The sequence below is a fragment of the Micromys minutus genome (genome assembly GCF_963924665.1).
Source record: "Micromys minutus genome assembly, chromosome: 2".
NCBI lineage: Eukaryota > Metazoa > Chordata > Mammalia > Rodentia > Muridae > Micromys > Micromys minutus.
The window spans coordinates 94,680,935-94,694,300 of NC_137971.1; the positions used below are offsets into that span (position 1 = coordinate 94,680,935).

General features: G+C 44.8%; 1 protein-coding gene across 2 annotated transcripts in view; it reads right to left on the reverse strand.

Moving 5' to 3' along the window:
* The window catches only part of C2CD3 (C2 domain containing 3 centriole elongation regulator), an 85,705-nt gene that overhangs the window by 28,885 nt on the left and 43,454 nt on the right, over nucleotides 1-13,366 (reverse strand). For both annotated transcript variants that reach the window (XR_013974939.1, XM_080912366.1), the window contains exons 18-24: nucleotides 12,075-12,258; nucleotides 10,900-11,072; nucleotides 9,329-9,452; nucleotides 6,264-6,532; nucleotides 5,751-5,840; nucleotides 4,346-4,948; nucleotides 993-1,331 (exon numbers count right to left, since the gene is read on the reverse strand). Coding sequence is in view for 1 of the 2 variants with exons in the window: in XM_080912366.1 (XP_080768492.1) it covers nucleotides 993-1,331; nucleotides 4,346-4,948; nucleotides 5,751-5,840; nucleotides 6,264-6,532; nucleotides 9,329-9,452; nucleotides 10,900-11,072; nucleotides 12,075-12,258 (1,782 nt within the window). In the remaining variant the exon portion in view is untranslated. The remainder of the gene's footprint in view (nucleotides 1-992; nucleotides 1,332-4,345; nucleotides 4,949-5,750; nucleotides 5,841-6,263; nucleotides 6,533-9,328; nucleotides 9,453-10,899; nucleotides 11,073-12,074; nucleotides 12,259-13,366) is intronic.

The window sequence follows — 13,366 nt, forward strand, 5'->3', positions numbered from 1 at the left end:
TGACTGCTGACTGCATATCTGGTGTAAAATGTGTGCTGTGAGTTCAGCACCAGGCTGCTGTTCAAAGTTGCCAGAAACACCTGAGATTTGCTAATGCTTGATTCTGAATTAACTCCTGGTCTCTGCACCTTCAGAAGCTTTCATTGCTATCAAGGTTCTGAGACTCCCACACGCTATGCAATCTGTATTAGCTATGGTCAAAGGCTAAGAAGCTGAGCTCCTGGGCATCAGAGAGCTGAAGAGGCCTCACATATGTGTAAGCAGGACTGTGTCTAACTCTCTTACCTTTGGTCTTTGTCTGGGCTACTCTTTCTGTCTGACACGTGACAACCCCTTCCCTCATTTCCTTTGTCCTCCCTTCCTACTTCGTAGCCCAAGCTGGCCTCAAATTTACAGTCCCCCTGCCTCAGCCTTAAGTGTTGGAATCCCAGGCATATGCCACCAAGGCTGGCTCACTAAGTGACCTTTCTACTACTGCCATTTCACTCTGGCTCCCTGGCCTCATGTTTCTCCTCTGGGCACATGCTATCAAATCATCTCCCATAATAAAATTCTAATTCTAGATGTACACAAACACTGCTCTGATCTGTCTCACGCCACTGCCCCAGCTCCCACCTGAGTTTTACGTTTGAAGCTACTATTTGTAGAAGTCTTGAAATAAAGCTATTGTTTTGACTTTGGAGAAATAGTTCAGGAGCTTTTAGCTCAACAGTCAGTGATAAAGGAATCAGCTGGCAGTGACAAAATCTGAGCCAGAAACAGATACATAATGTTTGAGCAGAACTGCAAAGTCCTCAGCCCTACCTCGACATCATGGAGAGGGCGGGGCCAGAGACAGGTGCAGCTCTGCCTGCCCACCTGACTGATGCACACGCAAGTGTATGGGGGAAGGACTACAAGCATCATAGGTCTTGGCATAGCCTGAAAGCTCTGTGAAGACAGAGCACGAGAGGAAGTGGACACCCGTTTCGGGGTAAGTATGTAGAACATACCTTTCAAGCTCAAGTGCATAGCTCTCTCTACCAGGATGCTGACTGCAAAGGTCCCATCCACGTTGGGAGGGCCCTCCTGGGCGGGGCACACTTCGGCTGCAGTGCTGTTGCCGTGGATCTCAGTGGAGGTGGGAGACTTCGGGAGCGCACAGGGTGGAGAGAGCTGGAGCTCGTCGCTCTTTGTGGGGAGCTGCTCAGACTCACTGTGGCTGCTGCAGTCCATGGAGTCCAGCTCACGAGTGGGCTCAGGGTGCGGGGAGAGCGGGGAAAGGACCACGTGAATGCGCAGAGCAGCTCCAGAGAGGTCGGAAGCATTTCTTCCAAACAGAGGATACACACCTGCAAGAGAATGGAGGTATGAAGGCTTCATGAGAAAGAATACCTCCTGCTGGCTGCTTATGAGCCACTTTCCTTTATAGGACCACAGGTCTCAACACAACAGTTTGCCAAATGAATCTGAAGTTGGAATATAGAGAAATTTGTCCTTGCCCCTAGCTATGTCCAGTAACATTCAATAATACTAAGTGGTGACATTTCTGACTTGAAGCCAGAACCACATGCCTTGCTGGCAGGCAACATTGCTGTGGGAGTGAATTCATACATGGGGAACTAGGTAACGACAAGAAGGGTCCTCTTCTGTAAGATACAGGGTCCTCTTAGATTTCTCCTCCCTGGGAAGCTATCCAGGGCTCATATCAGCCTGTTTTACCACCTGCATATGACCTGGCAATGTCCCAAGGCTCCACTGGGAGGGAGGCACGAGAGGGCAGCAGGGGCGAGGAGGGTAAGGGATGCTAACAGCTGAGTCCTTTCTGTGCCCGGATTTCAGATGGGGCAATGAGTCTGTCAAGATCATACATCCATGACTCAGTGGATTTGAACTTCACTGTCTTGTGGGATCTTAAAATAAGATTTTATTTAAAGCCCCAATAATTCCTTCTGAATCTCGAAGATTGCTTTGCTAGATTCATTCCTATTAGGAGAAAAAGATGTTACCTGTTATAGATGGCAACAAGACACTAAAAAATATCTTTTTATAGCCTCTTGTCTTCTTGATACAAAGATTATCATGGCTCTCAAAAGCACAAAATGAGATCCATTATAGAGGGAGGGCATCCATATGCAACCAGCAGGTCTTTCTTTTCCTCAGAAAGTTTGGACAGTATGGAAACAGGTTGGCTGGCTTAGTGGATGTGGACTGACACACTTAACAAACACATCAAATGAATAAGGCTTTTGTACAGGAGACACAAACCTTAACTAGTGGGATATGACCGACACAGACGATCTGAAACGTTCAATAGCTCCTTTGGAAACACTTAATAAAAAGGGAGGATTTGTGATGGAATTCTGACCCTTGACCTATACTCTGTGTCCCAGATCTGTTTTCTTCAGCAGTGAAGTTAAAAAAAGGTTAGTTCAAGTGAGCCTGGATTGCTTCAAAGACCCTAGTTCTCTAGTTTCAATAAAGTGACATGAACTAGCCTAGATAAAATAGGCAATGTAGCATTTGATGAGATACTTTATAGGGTTAGATTTATATCTGCTGGGCCCAAAAGAACCCAACAATTTGGGAAATCACCCATACTCGCTCATTTCTCCTTTTTTTAGAGAGGGCCATCTGTCCGGCAACAGGGTTAGAGCCATATGCCTATAATCCCAGGACTCGGGAAGCTCAAGTAGGAAGATTGTGAGTTCAAGGCCAGTTAGAGATACATTACTACTTCTATGCCAATATAGCCTATATTGTGAGACCCTGTTTCAAAGACACCAAGCAAGAAGGCAGGCAGGCAAGCAAGAACAAAATCAAAACCAAAACCGCACATCCACAACAAAAGCCAACAAAACAAACAGACAAACCAAACAGAAGGTGACGGCCTCACTCCTTTAACTGCATGGAGTAGGGAAATGCCTTACTGGAGTGTTAAACTGAGTGAGTGCCAATGCTAGTACCTGTCATGGCTGCTGTGCACTCGGCTGGCATTCCTGCAGGCTTATGGGAAACCCATTTGATCTCCAGCACCACACAGACGTGGTGGTCTACACCTGTAATCCCGGTATTCAGGAGGCAGGAGGATCTGGAGTTCAAGGTCATCCTTGGCTACATAGTGAATTTGAGGTGACCTTGGGCTATGTGATACATGAGACTTGAAAACCCAACAAAAACACTTGGTTAGTTCCCTTCAATTCATTACAGTCACTAGGCTTACTTTCTAGAGTGCAAAGTTCTGACTTCTCATTCTAGAACCTATTGTAAGAACCTTCCACAGTTCTTGGAAGAAAGACCAAATACTTTTTTTTTGGTGAAACTAGTTCTCTTGGCCAATGTCCTGGCTTTACTGAAGTGCTTTGTAAGCCTGTGTACCGAGCAGATAAATGTTGCTTACAGCATCTTCAGTACACCCAACTACTTCATGTCTGTGCCTGCACGCTTGTCTTCCTGCCTTCAGGACACCCAGCTGCATGTGCTGGACACAACTTTGATCCCAGTACTCTGGAGGCAGAGGCAGGTAGATCTCTGTGAGTTCGAGGCCAACTTGGGCTATAAAGTGAGTTCTAGAACAGCCAGGACTACACAGAGAGACCCTGACTCAAACAAAAACTTCTTTTCCCTTGTTATTCCCTAAATCCTTTGAAACGATCACTTCAGATGAGAGTCTGTCCTTTAATCAAACTCAAGGACCATTAGTAGCCCAGTCCTACTGTACCACCGAGAACGTCCTCTGTTTCAGTCCTTCTACTCTGCATTAATTGTTTAGGTTGTATTCTATTAGATTAGACTATAGACACAGGCTAGGAGCGAATGTTTATGCATATTTGAATTCCCAGGGCCAAGTTCATGCACTAAACACCAAATGAGTGTAACAGGAGTAAAGTAAGCAGAGCATTCTGTTTGTAAAACAGAACTTTCCTTTCTGCCTTTGAACCCGTTTAGTAACATATAGATTTTCTTTATTTCAGCACTGGGCCAGGGTAGTGGGGAATCTGAGATGTAGAGAGGCTGTGTGTGCATTTTCTTTTTGAAGGCAGTGACTAAAACTTTTTCCCTGTAAGAAATCACAGGATGATGTGCTGCCATTTTACCAGTACTAAGAAGTGCTCACCAGCAAAGATGAATGTCTTGAAAAATACACAGGGAAAAGTTTTCAATGCAGCAAATAAACCATCACCCTCAATGACCTCACAGGCTCCGACATACCTGTTAGAGTTAGTCAAGAAGATTCACTGGACCTCATCCCATACATGTTAACTAAGTGCTGTAATAATTTAGGTACCACATTACATGTACAAATCCGATAAACTTATGCACAGAGAAGGTACTCAAATGCAGTTAAACCTAAATCTTCACTCACCACTGACAGTTAGTGCCCTTGGTGATTTTTCCCCAAGTCTGGACAGATCTACATAGGCTGAGCCAATCCAGCTGTCCGTCTGGTGCGGCCTCTCTAAATTATTGTTGCCATAAGCTCGCCACACTTGGACCTCTAACTTCTCCTCCCTGAAGTACCAAAGCAGTGACTGGCTCCGAGTGACTTCTGCTCTTTTGGATGCCTTGAAAGTCACCAGGACCTGGGTTTTGTTTGCAGACTCCTTAGGTTTCCTGAGAGGAGTCCAAAAGGCTTCTTGATTGTACAGCTTGTAGCGAAGGTAGCAGTATGTATTCTTATGAATGTTCTTATGACCAGCCAGCAGCACACAGTGGACAGGAAGCCAGAGTCTTGGGGTGGAGATGGTGACAGTGGCTGGCACCTCTTCTTCCATCTTGATAAGCTCCTTTGGGGGATTCTCAAAGCTCCAGCCCAGTAGCTCGGCAGCTTCCAGCACCCGCTCTCTATCTCCAGGATGCGTGAAGGAAACAGAAAGCTCCAGGCCGCCTACAATCTTCTGCAAAAACTCCAGGTCCTGAGGCAGGCCTTCTTCTTCTGGTAAAATGACAGGGTACCATCCTGTGATCCCTTACAGGGAAAAGGAAAGAGTTTCCATCATTGTGTTCAAAGAGGAAACACCCAGCCCCTTTACCTCTCAGACTCCCATCACCCTGGCTGAATGCTGAAAAAAATACACCCACACTGGTTGGGAGCCTGTCTTTCTCTGACCACTGGGACCAAGGAGATTAGACAGGAAGGATAAAGCTAGAAATTGGAAGATCTGCGTTCTTTCCTTGGTTTGTTCTGGGTCAATCATTAATCTCCCAGAGTTCTCATTTCTATATGGCATACTGAGGAAAATCCACACTGATTTTCTCTACTGAAGTTGTTATATTGATAAATGAAACAAAGATAGAGGAAGTGCTCTAGACATCTGAAACACTGCCCTGGATTGTGAGTGCAAGGAAAGGGAATGGAGCAAGAAGCTGCGTCCTGGGCCCAGAGCCAGGCTGGGCCTGTTTGTTCAGGCTTCTCTGCAGTTGTCTTTATTCCCCTGTAGTGGAGGAGGACAGTCAAAGGAGCATAAGTGATGACTCCATTGCAAACTGAAACGCGATAGCTATGTAGTTTTGGCCACTCAGCTTGGGATCATCTTGTCTGCCAAATGAAAACAGTGCCCCTCTATCCTGCTGGACGTTTACTGTGAGGTCAAACAAAGCCTGAGGATATGCAGAGGTACTGCCACGGTCTTCTCAACATGTCTGCAGTCTTCCTAAAGTAGGGACACGATGGGACAGTTTTTACCGTGCCCGAGAGAACTGGAGGTACCTGGGTGAGTTCCCAGCATGTCTTAGGGGACAGGCTTCCCTCCTCATGGCAGCCTCCTTACCAGATCTCTTGACCAGCAGATCTTTCGTTGGAACCTTTACTACTCCAAGCAGATAATCTTTGCATGACTGGATCCTGGTTATGTCACTGACTGTTAAGTGAAGCAAAAATGAGGCAAGGCCTGTTTACAGTAGACTCCTATAACACCCCAGTTCTACACAGATATCAGGGCTGAGCTGATGCATTAGGGATTATCCTGCTTACATCCTAGTCAGAGTCTGACGGTCTTTGAGACTTTAATCAAACCTTCCTTTTGCAGGCATATGGGAAAGTGCACAAACTCCCGAGCACAGACCCACGCTTCATGCACACTCACGCACTAACGTCTGAACACAACTGCTGTTTCCCTCCACACTCTCCCATAAACATTTCATGTCTTATTTTTGCTCTGCCTTTTGGAAGTTGTAAAGATTATAACTCCTACTTCTTGAGTTTTCAAGTATTGCCCAGGAAGAAATACGCCATCTGAAAGAGAGCCTCATGTGGTTCTGAAGATCAGTCATTTGGTGCTTACCTGATTTGGTATTTTCATGATAGACAGCAAAAACAATTTCTGCAAACTCCAACAGCTCTGCCAGGAAGCAGGCTTCTCCACTACAGTGCTGAGTCACCAGGTTACACGGGAACTCAATGTGATGGGAGAATTCAGGGCAGAAGGAGCAGGCCACAGGGCGGGTTTGGCGCTGTTCCCCCTTGGGCAGAAATGAGAGATGGGTGGTGACAAAAGCATTGACTCCAACAGTGGCACTAAACTGTAGCGCAGGTTCCTGCTCAGCCAAAGCCCTGTAGGGGACAAGAGGACATGAGAAGAAGGTACCCCAACATATTAGCTTGTGTGCCGAGGAAATACCTGTTATTTCACAAGATCCTGAGCATGCTTATCAACAGTTCTCTGTCTAGGCTTTTGGCAATGTCATAATGTGCTTTCTTAGCAACCTAGATATGACTGCATATTTGCATGGAGGTTCATGGGGTAAAAAAACTAGAAAATATTAAAAATTTTTCTTAAATGTACTAAAGCTTTTCTATCTGTAAGACATTTTATAATATATTTAGCACATTAATATAGAAGTACCTGAAGATAATTTATACATAAAAGCATACCCCAACTTGAAAATATGCTAACTTTTAAATTAAATTAAAATGTCCAGTTAAAACTGGGAGACCACTGCTACTGCATTGGGAAACTTTTAATGTAGAGAGTAACCCGATTAAAAACCTCCGAGGCCCTGGACACAAAGTTACTGTCGCCATGATAAATTGAGACAAAAACTAGACTTCAACCAAAGCAAGATCATATGTGAGTTTTACTATATGCTTGGCCCAGGGAGTGGCACTATTTAGACTAGGTGTGGCCTTGTTGGAGGGGGTGTGTCACTGTGGGGGTGGGCTTAAGACCCTCACCCTAGCTGCCTGGCAATCAGTCTTCCACTAGCAGCCTTCAGATGAAGATGTAGAACTCTCAGCCTGCCTGGATGCTGCCATGTTACCATCTTGATAATAATGAACTGAACCTCTGAACCTGTAAGCCAGTCCCAATTAAATGTTGTCCTTGTAAGAGCTGCCTTGGTCATGGTGTCTGTTCACAGCAGTAAAACCCTAACTAAGACATACTGTAAACCTAACACTCTTCCATAGACTGGGTGACCCTTGCAGCTTAACAGATTTAACTTTGACTCTAGTCTTCCCTTCCCTCCTTCTAGAAAAAAAATTTACTAAAAAAGACAATGTAGCAAAGTCTTGTTCCTTTGAGCCCTATCCCATATGAGCGAATCCCAGCTAGATGCTACAAGTCCTCTGTGGTCTTCTTACTAAGACACTCTCTGCTTCCCCCTGGTGTTTATGTTCTGTCATTGCAACTAGCAGTAAACCCAACTTGTTCAAAGAAATTGATAACTGTGATCTTAGTGCAGCACCCTTAGTGTCACTTGGTATTGGTAGATGAATATTGCCAATTTTATCAGCTTGGGTATTTGGGGTCAGAGAAGGTTAATCAAGATCTTATAGAGAACTCTCGTTCTGTTCCTGGAACCCACACTGAATGGTTCATAATTGCCTATAAGTAACTTTAGTTCAGATAACCTTCTTGTAGACGTCAAGGATACTTGTATTTGAATGAACATGGTACACACACAGAGCGAGAGTGAGAGTGAGAGAGAGAGAGAGAGAGAGAGAGAGAGAGAGAGAGAGAGAGAGAGAGAGAGAGAGAAGGTGGGGGAAGAGAGATCTCAAGTAAAATAAAATTTGCCTGAAAAAAGTTATTTTTAGTACATTTTCATATCTATCTATTTTTGTATGTACTCATGGAGGTCAGAGGACAACTCCTAGTACTTGGTTTCTCCTATCAGATCATCAGGCTTGGTAACAAATACTTTAACTCACTGAGCCCTTTTGCTGACCCCTGAAAGTGTTCTGACAAACACTAAGATGTTGCTGGGTGCTAAGCAAACATCTACTTGGAGAGTTTAGTAAGGGGTGGTTTACTAGACTGAACCTTTATCAGCCGCTTCAGCGTCAGAATGGGCAGTAACCCAATTACATACTTAGAGACCAGTAAAGGTCAAGGTGAACAATCCGAGTCACAAAAGGAGAAGAGGTTAAGGAACTTGTTTTCTTCTTCAAGTCATATCTGAAGTGAGCTACTTGGAGGCAGAAGCCTGGTCTATTTCTGTTAGTACCTACTGCTGCTAGAGTTCATCCATGAGATGTGTGGGGTGCAAGGGAGGATTCCAGAAAGTATCGAACTCGAGGAACTGACAGTCTAGTGTGGGAAATGCATACCCGATAGAAACAGCACGGTTACAACCTAGGTGCTAACAGTAAAGGGGGGCTGCAGAGATGCTACAAACTCATCAAGGAAATCAGAGTTTAAAGAGATAAGAGGAAGAATACGTAAGGCCAAAAGAAATAACAGCAAAGAGCTGAGGGTCCCCTACAGAAAGACTGGGCAGGATAAACAGGAGGACAAGGGAGCTGAGTGGACAAATGTGCGTAATGTGTTCAGAAGCAACAGAAGACCAGTGACTGGAGCTGAGGAGGGGAGTTACAAAGATAACAGTGTCAAACTGTGTGGACCCTTACATCACTGCAAGGGCTGTGGCTGTATCCAGTAGATACATGGCTAAGGTTGGGTTAGTTTAATAGGCTATCGGTCATCATGTTGAGAACAGATGGAAGAGGTACAAGATGAGAAAAATTGATGTCATCCGAGTTATAAAGGACATGCAACAAGTGCACAGCATGGTTTCAGGGTACAGAGCATAACCACGGCAGTAGGGGACTGAGAAGGGGAGAACACAAAGTCGTTGCAAAGTGAAGAAACAAATTTGCAATAACAGTGTAAGAGTCTACAAGTGATTTCCTGAAATTCTGAAATGCTTTAACAGAAAGTCAGGGTTAGTAAAGTGGAAAATTTTCACAAAACAGTCACCAGCTGGGAGCATTGCATTGTACAGACTGCACCATGGGAAAGTCTCAGTCAGTCATCCACACAGCAGCATCGCACTGTACAGACTGCACCACGGGAAAGTCTCAGTCAGTCATCCACACAGGAGCATCACTTTTCTAAGGTGGACTTACTTGGCTGCTGCCTGAAGACCACAGGCTCTGATAATGTGGACTGAGATGGAGACAGCTCGGGCAGCAAGAACTCCCTCTGCTGTTCTTGGGCTACGCCAGTACCTCAAACTCACATCCAGGAAACCTGATGAATGGAAACAGGAAGAAAAAGACTACCAGGTTAGCTGAAAGGTTCTCTGTTCCTCTAAACCATCGGCTCCTGGCCAGGGAGACTGACAATGACTGCAATCACAGCAGGTAATAAAAGAGTCATGTTGCACAATGTGCTTCATGTAACCACACGTCATCTTTCTAAGTCTTCCACACTACAGCCTCATCCCAGAGAACTCAAGAAGAACTCAAGAAGTCGAATTGTGGGGGCTCAGGAGGAACAACTCAATCTTAATAAGGGAAAGATAAAACCTTTGGCTTTGGCAGATACTCTCAACAAGTATCAGGGTAACTTGACTTAAAAAGCTAGTTTTGATAATCTTGTAGGATGGATTGCCTTTCTAAAAACCTTCAGCTTCTAATGCCACTTAAAATGCCAAATTCTTCTTGTGAAGCTCTTTCAAGTTCTATCTAATCTTTCAAGATCTCTCTCTCTTTCCATCTATCCAGGCCAGCCATCCTCCTCACCCATCATCCACCATCTACCCATTCACCTACCCACCAACCCATGCACCCACCCACCCACCCACCCACCCACCCATGCACCCACCCATGCACCCACCCACCCATCCACCCATCTGGGGTGGGGCAAGGTTAAGTGTGAAAGTCAGAGGAAAACTTGTGGGAGTTGGTTTTCTCCTTCTACCAAGTAGGTCCTGGGGACTGGCTCACACAACATGCCAGCTAGAATACTTAGGTGGATAAACTGCAGTCTGCCTAAGATTATCAGACTTGGCAGCAGATGCTGAGCCATCTTGTTAGCCTCCTCTTGGGGCTGAAGAGATGGTTCAGAATGTGTTGCTCTTGCAGAGGACCCACATTCAGTTCTTAGACCCATGTGGAGACTCACAGTCACTTGTAATTCTGGTTTTAAAGGATCTGACACTCCTCTCTGACCTTGGAGCGTGTTCTGCATGCATATGGTGTATCTATGGATGGCATCAATAGCCACACACGTAAAACAACATCTAACTCACACATATTCCATGGCAGGTGCACCCTCCCCACACGTGAATACATACATCAAAACCATCTTGAACCTTCTCCTTTACAGTCAGTTCCCAGTCCAAGCTAATCACACCCACCAGTCCCACCTCTGCTCATGCTGGCTTAGAATAATCTTCTTTGTACCAAGGAAGTATTTAGCATTTATGCTAAGAGGGCTTTTTAAATGCTTAAGAGTCCAAGGTAAAATGAGACAGGCAACATTTATACAGTGTCCATGGAACTGTGAGTTTTCTAAAACTGCAATATGTATTTCACACTCATCTAGGAGAAGGCGAGACTCTACAAGGTAAATGCCCCCAGAGTAATGAATAAGTAATGAAAATTACTTTTTCATTACTCAGTAATGAAAAAGGAAAAAGAATATTTATATACACTGCCTTTGAAAAGGAAAGACATATTCAGTCTTCAATTACCTGATGACTGGCTCTTCAGTTCTTTGCTGTTCTCAAGTCTGGGGGTTAATGGGAGATTAAAGTTCTGTATCCCCACATCTTCACGGTGCTGCATGGTTACCATGGCAGAGATCCTTGATAATGGCAAGGTTCCTTTGGCAACCATCTGGTCCCTTACATTAGGGTAATAGTATCTGAAAACCACAAAAGCACAACAAGCCAGCTAGAATAATCAGGTGGATAAACTGAGGTCTGCCCAGCGATCAGTTTTCAGTAGCTGGTTACCAGCTGTTTGGGACTGGTGGTATATGACGGTGGCTGGGCTGGCTGGAGACACTGCCCATCACATGGAAGCAACCTTATAATCCGTACTTTTGCTTCAGGGTGGCAAAGCTCTGCTTCCCACAGGTTTCTGCATGAGAAGCTGTATGTGCCTTGGGCCTTGCTCAGAAGCTCCAGCCTGTCTCAGCAGTGGCTCTCACTTGGCAGGGCAGTTGCTCCCTCGTCCCCATGGCTCATCTTTGCTCTAATTTGCAGTAGGATGAGAATCGGTTGGTACCCACTCTATTTCCTTTCCATGTCACACTCATCCTTTAAGTCATAAAGCTGCCCACCAGAGCTAGGTGGTTGTAAAAAAGTCTAATTTGTGTCTGGTTTCCACCTGATTGTAGAGAGTATTTCTGTCATGTGACAGTAGTTTGTGATCATCTCCCTTCTTCACATTTATTTGTATTCTCTTAATCATTTTAGTACATTCCTGGAGGTGTAAACAGATGTTGGGGCAGAGCTGAACATATACAATCAGACCAGCATTCTTTCTGGAAACCTACCAGTGAATAACATTCATATTTTGTGAAGACTCTTTTTTTCTGATGGTGGAAGGAGTTCAGAACTGAGGAACAGCTGGGAGGCTGTCACAGTAGTTAGGCCTATTATAATAAAGACCTGAAGTAAGCACAGTGTGAAAGAACACCAAACATGGTGAGCGCTGTCCGTAAAGGGAAGTGGGAGGTGAAGCTTTCGCTCCTCCTACAGGGGCAGGAGCATAGACGGAACTGCTCAGAAGAGCAGAGCACTGTCAATTCCAGACACAAGCTACTGTCAGGCTTCTTACAATAGTTTCACCTGGCCAAGGACAGAGCCTATGACTGGGCACTTCCTTCCCATGTATGGGGACTGGGCTGTCCATACTGTACCTGCACCAGACTTCAAACTGGACTCCACCTCCAGGCACCAGCCCCTGGGAGGAGAAGGCACTTAGCAGGAGCCTTTGCACTGGAACTTCAGTTGGCAACAGTAGAGAGTGATGGTGCTCACTATTAAAGATGGGATCTGGGACACACAGTGTGGTGGACGTTCTAAAGGGCTTCAGAGTAATTCCTTCGGGAAAGAAAAACAGATGAGAATCCTGAGCGTGTCAATGGGTGCTTATGTGCAGCACACTGACTTACATGTGTTTCATTCAACTCCGTCCTGTGAGAACACAGATGAAGTGATGGACACCTTGAAGGTATTAGATTGTAGGTCCACTTCTGCTACAAATGCGTCTTCCAACTAACATTCTCTGTAGCTATGGTCCAGTAAGTATCTTGAGAACACTGAACAGAACCCTCTTCTGGCAGACAGTATACGAGGGTTCAAATTTCCCATGTCCTTTCAAGCACTGATTAGTCTCTTAAACAATTATACCTGTCTCTATGGGTAGGAGTTTTCATAAAGGTTTTGATTTACATTCTCTAAGACTGGTGATGCTCATTGTCTGGCTACACTTTGTCCCCAAGGCTTCAAGTGCTATGAACTCAGCTCCTAGTGTGGCTACGTTGTGAGGTGGTGGAACTTTTAGGAATAGGATCTGGAAGGACACGGCAAGCCCACTGATGCTGCTTCTCTTCAAAGGGACCAATGCTAGACTTTTGAAATAAATTAGTTCTTTCAAAAATAAGTTGGTACAAAGTGATGTCACCCTATGGTCTTGGCCTTTCTGGCAGACGGTCTTCTGATCTGGCTTATCAATCATTGTGACACAGCAAAGGGGGTCCTCAGTAAAGGCCAAAGCAAATGGGGGGCATGTCGTCTCTAATACTGACCTAGATGAACCTTTTATTTTCTGAAAGTTTCTTTCAGTCTCAGACAGTTTGTTCTATCACCAAAACAGACTAACATAGTATTTTTCTAAGTATTTATTTGTCTATCTCTAGAAAAATTTCTAATCAGCTCTTTAGCTTCTTATTGATTAATTAACTAACCAATTAATTTATTAATTCAGTATGGTACTAGGGGTTAAACCCATGCTAGACCTGTGTTCATCTGCTGAGTTGTAACACCAAACTATTTCTTTGGAGACAGTCTCACACCAAGCTGTCCAGATTGTCTATGAATGTGATCCACCTGTCTCAGTTTTCCCAGGAAACTTTTCTTTTTTGAGATAGGGTTTCAGGAGCCTAGGCTATCCTCAAACTCGCTATGGGGCCAAGGATGACCCTGATCT